This window comes from Anguilla anguilla, chromosome 3 (genome assembly GCF_013347855.1).
Source record: "Anguilla anguilla isolate fAngAng1 chromosome 3, fAngAng1.pri, whole genome shotgun sequence".
Lineage (NCBI taxonomy): Eukaryota > Metazoa > Chordata > Actinopteri > Anguilliformes > Anguillidae > Anguilla > Anguilla anguilla.
In genome coordinates this window covers 31,629,561-31,643,689 of record NC_049203.1, presented here as the reverse complement: position 1 = coordinate 31,643,689, position 14,129 = coordinate 31,629,561, and the positions used below count along the sequence as shown (strand labels likewise).

Sequence of the window (14,129 nt, the reverse complement as noted above, 5' to 3'; positions counted from 1 at the left end):
GTTGGTGCTGTACACTTTAGCCTCCAGTCTATTTATGTCTATTAAGTCTATTTTTGTGACGAGAGTGCGACTCCAATACAAGTAACCAACTGGAGTGTCCTTCTCTGCCTCCATCCTGCTGAAATGATGACACCTGTTTTAGAAGATCACTCTTAGAAGAGAGATTCCTTATGTCAATCAGATTTCCTGGTAAAATGAAGGTCAAATAAAAAACAAAAAACTAAACAAAATAGACACCGAACACTTCCCAGTTCTGTAGCTTGGTTTATTAACAGGCTAAAAATTATTTCAAAATATTGGTCTTAAGAACAGTGAATATAGCATGCAACATTCCTTTTAACAGAGGCATTGCATAAACAAACTGTAAGTATAGCCACATGCTTTAAGGACATGGTAGTCCAACTTTGCACAATGCATGTCAAACTCAAATAAGCTAATCAATAAATAAGTCAATTAGATACAGGAGGTGGTGGACAGAGTTTGTGTTTTTTCTTCTTTCCTTCTTGTTCTGATGAGGATGAGCTGTCAGAGCTCGAAGTGGACTCCCCCTCGCTGTCGCTGGAGTCAGAGCTATCCTCCGTGTCATTGGAGCTCTCATCATCTTCCTGTCCTACTATGATGTTTAGAGACACAATATGAGTGGCCAAAGCCCACAGATGCAGCAGCTACACGAGGGTGTTGTTTTGGATTCAATGACTGACATTCTCAGGGAAACCCATGTTTGAGTTCCTATTAAAATGCTGACAGCGATATTTGATGGACACCTTCAATAGTTTTTCATGCAAAAGGTCACTGTTTGGGGGAAAACTAAATTTGTATAAACGTCAACTAGTTTTGCTCAAAACAACATCCACCCACATGAACAAAAATTTACATTTTTAATAAATGTCATTGAAAAGTGCATGTAGAAGCTTATAATTTTGATAAGAAGTTCTCTTATCAAAATAATATGTTTAAAATTGAACGGACAAATAAATTAGAAAATTTTAATGACAATGAAATTGAAAAATCTTTACTTATTCTTGATAATAACAAAATTCTCTCAAATACTCACTTGACCTAAGAAACGTACTTTTTGTCTTAACAGTGGTACAATTAATAAAGCAATTAGACTTCTTGCATAGTTTAGTACCATAAACATTTTTTTTCCTGAAAAGCCTATTCAAATATGCTAAAACACAACCCTGGCTCCAATTCAGGGTGTAAACACAGCATAAGAAGCTGGACAGGGGAAAAAGGTCTGAAATAAAAATTAAAACACTTCTGTTTAATTCAGTTTTTCAGTAAAGGAAAGATGATTTGAGCTATGAGTAGAAAGATAAGTCATTCAACTTACCTAAAAGCAACTTCTCTTCAATTAAGGGAATGAATTGTTTAGCTTCAGGGTTATCAGGCTCATAAATAAGAACTGAAAATATAATATTAAACAGGAAGTTAAATATTTTTTTCAACATGTGAAAAGCACATTCTGAACATACAATTGATAAACATGTCATATAATGCACTACAGCATGCAACAATGAGATAAATATGTTTATGGAGTGCCAAACTCCAGCATACTGATGGGAAATGCCCGAATAGGGAACCCTTTTTAAGTATAGTGCATTAGGGACCTGGTAGTCCAATTTTACATGATGCATTCCAAATTAAAAAGAGCTAATCAATAAATGTGTCATTCTGATATGGGGGTGGTGAATAGTCTGTTTTTTTCTTCCTTTCTTCTTCTACCTCTGAGCCATAATGTACCACACTTGATTTATTTTTCATAAGAATTAGTATTTTTTATATAATGATTTTAAAACAAAATGTACAAATTTGTTTTCATTCTTGCATCCCCAAGCCTGACTACACTATGGCCTAGACTGAATATAACATGCAATTACTACAAGGCTTAATGTAGTAATTCAAAAATATCACATGAATGACACCCTCTTAAAAAATGAAGACCGTTACAAATTAATTAAGAATAAGTTTTCATCCAAGTGCTTTATGCAAGGCATTGTTCAGAGATCAATGGAAGTTAATGAGTTTGGTGAGCACTCAACAGTCAAACTGTTAATGTAATGTATGTAATACATTTTTTTTAAATGACAAAAAACTGGCTATAATCAGATGCAAGACATATGAATGTAAAGCAACTTTATAAATAAAAATCAGTTATTGAAAATCACCTACTCATTTGACAGAGCTTTTTTGCAAGGATGTAGTCTTTATCCATCACTGACTTCAGGAACTGAAATATAAGGCACAGTAGTTGATTGCCAGTGACATTTTTCTGTTATAAAGTTGAGAAAGCTAATCACGCAATCTCTGTAATTTCATATTATCAGTAATCTCCAGAGCATAATTACACAATGCTTCAATCACAGAGTGAAAAAATATCACTGGGTGTGATCTGCCAATGGAAAAAAACCCCAGATCCTTTAAGATCGGCATATTCTGCAGTCTTCTGTCTGTTGTGCTAATTAGTCAGAATTAGGCATACTTGCCACTGGGGACATGTCCCAGGCACCTTTTCAAAGGCCAGTTTTTTTTTTTTTGGTACTTTTCCATTACAATGCATATTTTTAAGTTTAAAATGTTCAGAAAACAATTTGTGCATTTAGGCGGCAGGGAAAATGGAAGTACAGTAGGATCATATGGAACAACGCTTCCCCTTTAAGTGAAACTGGCAAATGGCACTCCAAGAGACGGCTGTGGTATGAACAGACAATTTTTTGTTTTGTGATAAGTGGTGACACACAGGTTTTTGCCAGATAACTGTTAGATGAGTGTTGCTAAAATTTGTGAAAAAGATTTATATTAAAATGTTTTAATTTAAGCCTTTTTTTATTTGCATTGTTCCAGAGCCTTGCCTCATATTAGCATAACATGCAAAACATTCCATGAAAGAGATATACATGATTTGTTCTCCAAGGATGCTCATTCTTCCACCTCTAGAACATTTCTAAATAAAGGAAGATGTCCCTCCAGGATGCTAAAAAGATGGTTCATGCATTTGTATCTTCCCGGCTTGATTACTGTAATTTTTTATTGTCTGGTTTCACCAATTCAGCCCTGAAATGTCTACAACTTGTACAGAATGCAGCTGCTAGAGTTCTTACCTGAATTAAGAAATGGGAACATATCACTCCAGTGCCCACATCTCTTCACAGACTGCCTATCAAATTTAGACTTGACTATAAGATTCTGCGGTTAACTTATAAAGTTTAAAATGGTTTGGCTCCAGAAAATCTTGGTGAGTTACGTATTCCTTACTTTCCTTCAAGATTACTTAGTTCTCAAGATGCTGGTTATGTGAAAATTCCATGTATATTTAAAATGAGAATGGGTGGTAGAGCCTTCTGTTAAAGAGCTCCTTTATGGAACAATCTTCCTGTGCATGTGTGGGCTTCAGGTACATTCTCTTTAAGTGTAGGCTAAGGGCCCGAACACATGCAGCGATTTTTGCGCCCTCAAATCCATTGTTGTCAATACAGACGCGCGGAAGGCGTGCTCAAAAGCGAGAGCAACGCCGTTGCATCGCGCAAGCGTTCCCAAGCGCCTATTTTTCAGGGCGCGACGACTGAGCCCTGAGATAAACATAGTTCAACTTTTGGAATGCAGCAACGCATGTCACATGGCGAGGAACAACCAATCACAGCCGGCAGATATATTTATTTTCTTCTGTAAATATCAGTCTAACTTTATTTTATAAGCATTGGTCAAACATTAACAAGACAAGTTAGAGGTTTAAGCACATAACTATTTACCTGAGACAAATGCACAGCCGTTCTGCAGGAGATACTGTTTCATGGCTGCAGCTGTATTTGGAGATTGCTGGTCCAATCTTTGACAGAAGCAGATCAAATTGCTCCCTATTAAGCCTGCAATATGACTTAAATCTTGCCCCATCCAAACGCAGCTCCTGGATCAAACGATGAAATTTTTGCCGTATTTTTTGCGAGCTTGTGGGTAGAGTGAGAGCCAATTATCGACCACCTTCGTTCGACAGACAAGAAAATGTAAACAGATGTGCAACTATATATAAAATAAGCGAAATATCGGTAACAACCTGTAGCTAGTTATGGAGGAAAAAATGTCCTTGTAATCCTCCAGTGCTTATTTTTTCAGTACTTTCGCGATTTTTTTCTGTGCCGGCAAATAAGTCAGAGGTGGTCCAGCGCTAGCTTTTGGTTGCTAAGGGGACACGTATCGACCACCCCATATAAATAGTTCTCAATTTCTCAATGGCTGTGGACTGATGCAGCCCATTTTCTCCCTTGCCCATGCCTTGATGCAGCCTGGAGCTACAGATCTTGCCCCTCTAAACTGCACTATACTGAATTTACACAATTTGGACTTCTACTATTCCAGCTAGTTTATTACCTCAACGGTAACCTGCTCAACCCATTTCAATTGCTGTGATAGATCCCTTATTACATTTTTGTTACATTCCATTCTAAAACTACTTAACACCAGGCCGGCCAGTGGAGGATGGGCTTCCTCTCTATAGCTGGGCTCCTCCTGAGTTTTTTTTCCCCCCATCGGGGAGCTTTTTCTCGCCACCATTTGAGGGTTTTTCACCTCACTGGGAGTTTTTTTTACCTCACGTGTTCGCTTTTTTTCAGGCCTGGTTTTTTCTCTTTGGCTCATCTTCTTCTTTTTTCTGCTACTCTATGCAGTTCAACTACTCTATTTTGTGACAGTTCTCTGTAAAAATCACTATACAAATAAAATTGACAAATTGATTAAATCTTAAATGGTATTTACACCCTAGATCACTTTTCTTTAGCTGTAAATGTGTCTGTATGCCATAATGGAACATTTTAATCCATGCCGTTATTTCAACATTTCTGAAATAATATCTTTTTATCAGAAAAAAATTGGTAAACTACGCCTTGGTGCTACCCTCTAACATTTGAAAAATGCTTTCTGCATTCCACTCTGGCTCCGCCCCAATCGTAATAGCTGAGTACCTGTTTAGAGATACTACTACGTCATGAAGATGTGAATCAAGATATCCGTTCGGAAAATTGTTGCTGCCTATGGCAAGCCCTTTTAACATTCTGGATTCACATTAACAATATCTGTAAATCATTTATGACTAGTCAAAATGCTAATTTAAGATATCTCTAATTACATTTTGACTAATAATATTTCGTCATTAATGGAACCTCCAATTATAGATATCTACAATTCAGTTTTGACTATCTAAAAATGTGAATTTCAGATATCTGATGACTAGTCGTAACTCAAATTCGAGATATCTCTACATTAGTTCTGACAAGTCATAATTTCAATTAAAGGTATCTAATTCCTTGTTATTGAAGATATCTAAATGATCTTTTTTGATATCTGAAACTAAGATATTACGAGTAAAAATACAATTGTAGATATCTTGAACTGGAGTTATGACTAGTCAAATCTAAAGTGGAGTTATCTCGAATTTGAGTTATTACTTGTCAAAAGTAAAAAAAAGTCCTTTTAAGATATCTACATAGAAATTATCGATATCTTGAAAGGAGACCAAACTTATTTTGCCGATATCATCAATGATCATTTTAACTAGTTAAAATTCAGTAGTAGATATCAAAAACGTGCTCATGGTTGTAGGAAGGTCCCCATTCTTACTAACACAGCAACCACCACGTCAAACCAACGTGAAGCGTCTTTGTCAATTTTCAATGCTGCATCCTGTGAGCTGTTAACTGTAAATACAGGCAATTTATTGTCTGCAACAACATTACATTCTCCGTCTCTTTCCAATTCATGGCATTTTCTAACATTTTTTTCAAGAACAGCCACTGCCATTTCTTCAACCAAAATTCACCACTAGATTTGCAAAACACTACATTTCCATTATATTTTATTTGGCAAACACTTTTATCCAAAGCAACGTGCAATAAATGTAACTGAAGGTCATCGGAACAACTAGAGAACATAGCAGATCAGACACAGCACAATTCTCATAAAGTATCAGTTATCCAGGTCCATGAACATAGCTAGTTCTAACAATAAGCATAAAGATCATTATCCATTGTGAAGCCTTGCATCAGAGTCACGTCAGACACAGCAGATATGACTAGGGATAATTCTAATCCAAATATCTAAAGAAATTTAATTTTGACTAGTCAAAACGGAATTACAGATATATTTAATTATCATTTGGTATGTGTGACGAGTCAATGTTTGTGACGTCATTACAGATATCTTAAAAGGTATTTTGACTAGTCAAAATATATTTACAGATGTCTTGAATTATTGTTCTTGCTAGTCAGTTTATCATTGCAGATATCTTGAATTATCATTCTGACTAGTCACATTGTAATTATGACCAGTCAAAATGCATTTGTAAATATCTAAATTTTAATTATGGACAGTCATGCAAAGCTATAAAATGTCAAAAGGGCTTGCCATAGCCGCCCACAAATTTGTGTTTACTTTTTAATATGATTGATTGGCTAGATTGGTTTTGGTCCAACGCTTTTCAAACCAAAGAAAACATAGCAGCTTGTTCATAAACTCTCTCATATTCCACCTAAACAGTCCACTAAAATATGCTTCTGAAAGCATTTGAGGCAAGAAATAGGCCATGCAATTTCTGAATTTTGGTTCATATTTGACCTACAACGCCTTGTTCTGACAATGTGACCCATGTTTCATAAGCTAATGTAGTACAAATAATTTGCATATAGAATACTTTATGCAAATGAGATAACTCCAAGACACATTTTTCATAATTGTGTAGTAGGCAGAGCCAGGCTGAAACAGAGAGTGCAATCACTCTTTAAAAAGTAAATGGTGGTAAAATTGCAATAAATATGAGAACAGTGCCCTTTTTCATGTCTTTATATATTACATACTTTATGGCTTAATTTGCTTGATATCCTTTTGATTCGTCATGTAGACACATTCTTTACCAGAAATATTTGCAGTAATGCACTTTTGAACACCGTTTTTGCACCAGCGTGTGTATAAACTTGTTTTCATTGCATATGCGTATGTCTGCAGTGTGTGGGTGTTTTTTTTTTATTTTTTTTTTTACTAAATTACATAGCTATTTACACAGCTAACGCTAGCTACCGGACCATGTCAAGAAAGACAACATTAGTTTAGACAACGTTGCACACAGTATCCATCTCTCATATCAGGTAACGTTGCGTTAGCTTGCTAGCTAATGTAATTAACACAATCTAATGTCGGCTAACAATTTGAAAAAAACGCTAGCTAACGCTACCGACCGGTACCGACCTTGCAAACCGTCTCTCGAATGCAATGCTACCTTGTTGCAACGTTGCAGTGTAGCTAACTTAAGGCCAGTTCAGATCAATGATTCGCAACGAGACTGGGTGCAACTTGCAAAATTCCAAGACGTCTGATTGTAAATGTTCTAAAACTGCACTTGGCGATTTGACAGGGACGGTCTTTTAAAACCTCAGGGCAGGCAACGGCTCTGCTACTAGCCAGTTCACACCGCTGCAATTTTCTCTGCAACATTCTAAAACCGTTTCGCCTCGTTGCGAATCATTGATCTGAACTGGCCTTAACGTTACCGTTATTTACATAGCCATCGAGTTCATCAATATATTATAACGATCGGAATAAAGTCTGATTTCTGAAGACATCGTGCAGGAGAAAACTAAATAAAAGAATACGGCAGAAGGTGGATAAAGAATGTTTGCAGAAATTGATCATCACTAATTCTACCCCAGGTTTGCTACGGCATTTAAACCCGGCTCCGCGGTGTAAAGACATCTTGAGTTAGCCTAATGTTAGACAACAAATGAGTACATAGTACATAACGTTACTTTTATAACAACCGTTTTTTATTCATTAAATAGTAAGTGTTATAGTTGGCATGCCAACTGACTGACGTCACACAGGCGACACTGGTTGGATCCGGTTGGATCTATGGGAGGTCCAAAAACACACCTGCAATTACCGCTTCTCGCCATTGGCACCGCCATAGAGAACGAAACTGAAATCTTCGAGATTGTCACTTTAACTTTCCTTTTCCTATTACAGTATTGAAAGAAACATTTAGGATTACTTTTAGCATCTTCTGCAATTTGCCTTTCATAGAGCCTTTTGGCTACCCTTAGTTCTTTTTTAACCTTACCACGCATACTACAATATTCAGCCTTATTACTCAGTACTGTCATTTTTATATATCTTAAACAGTTTATTCTTTTCCCTCAAACTCTTCCATATAGCTTTATTGTGGAGACTGCTTTTTCAACGTACTTTTCCGCACCTTTGGAATGAATTTACACTGTGAATCAAGTATAACCCTTTTGAACCTGCCCCACTTTTCATTCACAGTTCTGCAATCAAGAAGTTGCATGCAGTCTACCTTACTTAATTCTGATCACATCTTTTTAAAGTTGGCATACCTAAAATTTAAAAACAGGTAATTTATAACATCTAAAAATTCCTCCTCCCTTTTTTCTTGTCCTGTCACCAATTCCCAAGCTGGCGGTTGGTAACACACTCCTGCGTGTTAAGCCCCTTCTCATGTTCCCCTATGAGCTTAATCCAAATATCCTCACTAGGTATGAGCTGGTCAATTTCTGGAATTTCTTGCACATTAAGATTATCTTTTACATATAGAGCCACACCCCCACCTCTCTTACTGGATCTATCCTTCCTAATAAGTTTATACCCTTCTATATTATATTCATCACCATCCTCTTCCCCCAGCCATGTCTCTGTAATCCCTACTATGTCATAGCCCTTACTATTAATATCAGCCTCAATTTCCAAAAATGTGTTTTTTTATACTTCTAGCATTTAAACAAAGACATTACAGACTATTGCTTCTACACATCCTCTCCTGTTCCCTCACTCCCTGTCGTCCCAAGCCACCCTTACTAAAATTTTGCTTTAAAAAGACTTTATTAATGTTTTCACTATTATAAGTAGCCTTGACAGCTTCCATCTGGGCAGTCTGCACCTCCCTACCCATTTCACTCTATCCTCCCTTCCCCCCAAGTCTCCAGTTTAAATAATCCAGTGCTACCCTGAGCATACGCTGGCCCAGTGCAAAGGTACCCTTCGGGTTCAGGTGCAGCCCATCATGTTTGTACAGCTCACTCCTGTCCTAAAAGGAATCCCTGTGCCCCATAAACCTGTACCCCTCTTTCCTACAAAAGCCACGTGTTAAACCTCTAGATAAAGTTGTGCTTCCCTCTGCTTGCACGTGGTACATGTAGAATTCCAGAGAAGACTACCATGGAGGTTTTGCTCCTAATCTTCTCTGCTAATTCCACAAATTTGTCCTGCAGGACCTCAAACCTGCCCTTACCTATGTCATTGGTCCCTACGTGGATCATGACAACTTGATCCCTTTCTTCTCTGGCTAGGAGCTTGTCCACGCGCTCAAGGAGATCTCCTACTTGGGCACCAGGCAGGCAACACACCGTGCGAGACTCCTTGTCACGAGAACAGACTATGCTGTCTACACCTCTAATAACTCAGTTCCCCACTATCAATAACTCTCTTTTCCTGGAGGATGTGGCCATCCGGGTGCCCTGAGGCTCATCAGTCCCCCCACTCTCAGGGTCAAGGGCCAGGTCCAATTCCTGCAAGGGCTGGAATCGGTTGGACACCACAACCTCTGGAGATGCTGCCCCTATGTGGTGTGCAAGACCTTTCCTGTGTTACACCCTACTGTCACCCAACTGTCTCTCCCTGCCTGCTCTGAACACTTCTCCCCTCCCGGCCTAGGCGTGCACACCAGGTCTTTAAAGGACGTACTATTTAGTTCTGGGAACTCTTCCAATTGTGAACTATGTGATGGTTCAGACAGTTGGCTCTCGAGAACACAAATCTTGCTCTCAAGATGCTCAATAAGCTGACAACGGTGACAGACGGTAACAGCCCAAAGAAATCACTTTCCAGCAGAGCGATCGTTCACTATGTGAACACCCCTCACATAGTTTTGGCCCTAACTATCTCCCTATTTCTCCCTAAGTTAAGATACTAAAAGGTTACTGCCGAGACGGAGTCAGCAACACCACACTTAAAAACATGCTAAGTGGCTCTGGACAGCAAGCAGTAGAAACTGGAAAGGAAAAAAGCCTCTTTTAGCTAACTTCCCAGGTAATGTTAGCTAAGCGTTTATACACAAAAGAACGACCAGGTGTGGAATCAATCTGATTTATAATCAGCTGACTTAGCTTTTGCTAAATGCCAGTAACTCAAAGAAAACAAACCCTTGTACTTAGCTAGCTAGGTAATATTTTGTCACAGGCTAAAATACACCCAAAATTTATCTGGAATCCGTTTATAATACTAGACTAACTACTATATTTAACGTTAGTACTTAACAATGTAGGCAAACTATTCAGCTAACGATATGCTACAGAGACAAAAACACCAATACACGACTTAAAAACACACAAGATGGCTCTGGACAGCTAACGGTAGAAACCAGAGAGGAGAAAAGCTTCTTTTAACTTTCTAACGTAAAGCACTTAGTTTATAATATACTACAGTTAACATTAGCACTTGGCTAACACTGCAGGCAGCTAGGATTTGCCTCCAAGAGGGCGAACAACCCCCCAAAAAAACCTTGTTAGCTTGAGTGTGCCAAATGTACTAACCGGCTTTCTAGCCGAGTGCTAATGAAGGAAAAAAAGTGGGGTAAAAGTCCCTCTCTGTTCCTTTAACGGCAACAAAGTTTTTCACCTTAGGAGCAAATCTCGCTTATAATAATGAGTTTTGAAAACGTGAACTAATATCAGAACTCCAAACTCCACAGAACTCAAACTCCAATCCAAACAAGCAAACGCCCAAAAACAAATTAATCAAACACACAGCACCCAACAAACAATTTGCTAGCACCACTCGTTCGTCTCGCTCCAACTCCAATCCAAACAAGCAAACACCCAAAAACAAATAAATTAAATAAATCAAACCCACAACACCAAACAAACACAGCTTGCACCACTCATTCGTCTCGGTCCCACAACAGGAAGTGTGTATCCGGTTCGTAATCAGTAGAGCGCAGCACAGCAACCTAGAGCCAAGTCAAAATAAGTTCCTCTACGAGTAAAAATAAGTTCCATTAGGGAGTACAGGGTTTCCCCCAGAAAAGTTGTTAGGCCCGGTGACAAGTATATTTTGACGGGGGCTGGCGGCCTGGCATGGGCCGGCGGCCAAGTGTCTTTTTTGATGGGGGCCCGGTGAGGGCCAGCGACAGACTGATGGCAGCATTAAGGTAGGGCCCTATAGTTTCTGTGATAACAGAATCACGGACAGAATCGCGGAATTGAGAATTTTAAAAAGTTATAACACAGATTCCATAGGGCCCAACATTAAGTCAGTGCTAAAAGCTGACTGGAGATTTGAAAATATAACTACGTAATGTGAATGTTGTTATAAATAAGTCACTTATTCAACACACATTTTGTCATGGTTCTGTCTTTTGTTTTTTGTTTTTTTTGGGCAGCCAGATGGCGGTAGTTTTGTTCCTTTTCCCTGTTTAATTGTTTCATTGGTTCCAATTATTCTATTATTGTTTTTCAGTTGTGTCTAGTTATCCCTTCCCTCTGTGGTCTGATTGTGCATTGTGCCCTCCTGTGTCTCGTTAGGGTCTTGTCTATTTAAGTATTCTTCTTCCCTGACTCGGCTGCTGGTTCCTTGTGTTTTCGCTTGTGTTTCCGTGTGTGTTTTTCATCGAGTGTCTGCCTGTGTTCCTGCCTCTGTCTTGCCTGAGAGTTTGCCCGTGTTTCCCCGTGCCTGTTTTTGTCTGCCTGTTTCTGCCCTGCCTGTTTGGCTTTTTGTGATTTTTGGATTTTCTGTTTTCTGTTTTTGGGATTTGCCCTGCGAGGCTTTCTTTGGCTATCTGCGTTTGTTCTTCAGTTTTTGTTATAAAAGTCTGTGAATTTCCCTTTTGGAGTTTTTGGGTTTTTTTTAAACTCTGCATTTGGGTCCATTCCCTCGCCAATCCGTGACACATTTTAAAAAATCAACAACTATTTACAGCATAGCAGAGTCTTACAAAGAATCTACCAACAATGTACAGTCTTGGAATGCTGTGTTTTCAACAACAACAAAAGAAATTAAATTAAAATAAATAATATCAAAGTTTTTGCACTCTACAAAAAACTTGTATTCAAGTCCTGATTGGCTACTGAATCTTACAACAAAACCTTGGAATGCTGGGCACATTTAAATAGGGATGGGAAACGAGAACCGGGCTGCATCCGAATAGTCTTTTTTGCTTAGGAAGGTTCCTAACTGAGTGAAATGACCCGGAAGTATCTAAAGCCGCGTTTCCACCAAAATTACCCGGAACTTTCAGTCCCAGGAACTACTTTATCAGGAACTAAAAGGTTCCTTCAGCCAATGGTTGTCTGCGTTTCCACCGGGGTCTAAAGTCCCGCGAAGATTAGGCAAATTAGCCCACTGATGTATGAAAAAGCGGCGTTGTCGTCGGTCCATCTGTCATATGATTTCTTCTGTAACCCCATACTACCACCAAAGTAGCCTACATTATTTTCTAATAACCGGGACAGCCCGGAGGGGTTTATTCCACTTATATACAACGGGTTACCAACAATGACTATATATGGTTACTTTTGTATTTATTGATTTTTATCCATTTAATCACATGGAATTGAAATGTTCTTCTGCAGCCGTTTGGGCATATTTTACCGCTGTCAAGCAAAACTGTCGTTGGTAGTTGAACTTGGACCGTTATGCAACAAATAGGATATAACAGGCCAATAGTCAGATTGTAACTGTTTTATATATCCTCTCAAACACATTCATTATGTTTTTATGCGAACATTCGCTTTCATGTCTTGACATCCGAAGCGACAGAATGCATTCACATTTCCAATATAGGCTAACTGGCAACAACAGCAGAAAACATGCACACGTTGTAAACAATTTGCTGTTTGATTACTTTCTCATCGTCAATTCCATATAGGCTAATCGCAAAATGACAAGAATAGAACAAAAACTCGGAGTTGCGTGAAAATTTAAATTAGTAGTGGTACAGCCACCGTTTGTTTTCCTTCGAAGTTACTGCTAGCCGAGCAGCGAAGTGTGCCCTCCAGATGCGAACCATGCACCATAAATTAGTCCATAGTCTTCCTGGTCTTTTTGTGGAATTGAAGAATGGCAGAGTAAAATTACAGCAGTCTGAAAAAGCTAAAGGTACGATTACTAGAATTAACCTGTTATTTTACCCTGACAAAAAGTGCGGAAGGTGATTTCCAGTTTGCTTTTACTGTATCACCAATGTGAATTACGCAGAACTACCGCATACCTCACATAACTGTATCAAACGTTTTGAGTCAATTACAACGGGCTAAGAAAATCCGGAAGAAAATATTCAGCAACCGAATTAATCCGTTTGAATGTTTTAGTACGTAATATGCTGTCCCAGCACGAATGCTTAGCATTTTATAAAACGAATACTAAAGCAAGAAAAGAACAGAAGAGCACACGTTATAATTCCAAGACGTTGGCAGGCTATAACCAAAAGTAGGCTACTGCGCCGCATAACATACAAGTTTGATTTGAAGTTATGAAAATAAATTGGTTTGCGCCTGCATATTTTCAAACATGGCGCCTGAAAATAGACACAAAAAAATCCCATGAGTACTCGACCAATCCGAAATGTTCAGCGCTGCAAGCTCCACCCAAAAGGTTCCTGTACTTTCGGAAAGTACTACCCCCCGAGCAGGAACCTTTTGGGGGGTAAAACAAAGCCCCCAGAACTAAATTTAGACCCTAGTTCCTGCGGTGGAAACGCACTGAGTTCCTCAAAAGGTTCCTAGTTCCGGGGTATAGTTCCTGCGGTGGAAACGTGGCTTAAGTGGCAGCCATGATAAGAGCTGTTCGAATTCTCTAAATGCTAAGGAAAGGTGCTTCAATGCTTCCTATCTTATCTCCTTTAGCATAGGGCACACTGGACCATCCTTTACAAAAGGAAAGGAGATAATGCCGGCCCACAATTCCTTACGGAAGCAACAGTTAAAGCGAAGCACCATTCGGCCGTTCACGAAAACAAACGATCAACATGACCGAGTTGTGTGGTGGTTCTTAAGCTATCATATGCACAGGCTTATAATCAGATCATAAATAGGCATGTTAACCATAACACAGAAGTCTGTCTTTCAAGAAAAAGGGAT

The 14,129-nt window shown here is 38.8% G+C and overlaps 1 protein-coding gene across 6 annotated transcripts in view; it reads right to left on the bottom strand.

Annotated features, from left to right (window-relative positions):
* Nucleotides 1–247: 247 nt before the first annotated feature.
* Nucleotides 248–14,129, bottom strand: part of erich2 (glutamate-rich 2) — a 103,600-nt gene continuing 89,718 nt past the window's right edge. For 5 of the 6 annotated variants that reach the window (XM_035408900.1, XM_035408905.1, XM_035408906.1 and 2 more), the window contains 3 exons: nucleotides 2,176–2,233; nucleotides 1,337–1,408; nucleotides 248–613 (listed from right to left, as the gene is read on the bottom strand). In XM_035408900.1, the coding sequence (XP_035264791.1) occupies nucleotides 450–613; nucleotides 1,337–1,408; nucleotides 2,176–2,233 (294 nt within the window). In that variant the 3' untranslated portion in view covers nucleotides 248–449. The remainder of the gene's footprint in view (nucleotides 614–1,336; nucleotides 1,409–2,175; nucleotides 2,234–14,129) is intronic. The other variant, XM_035408901.1, reaches the window with a different exon arrangement.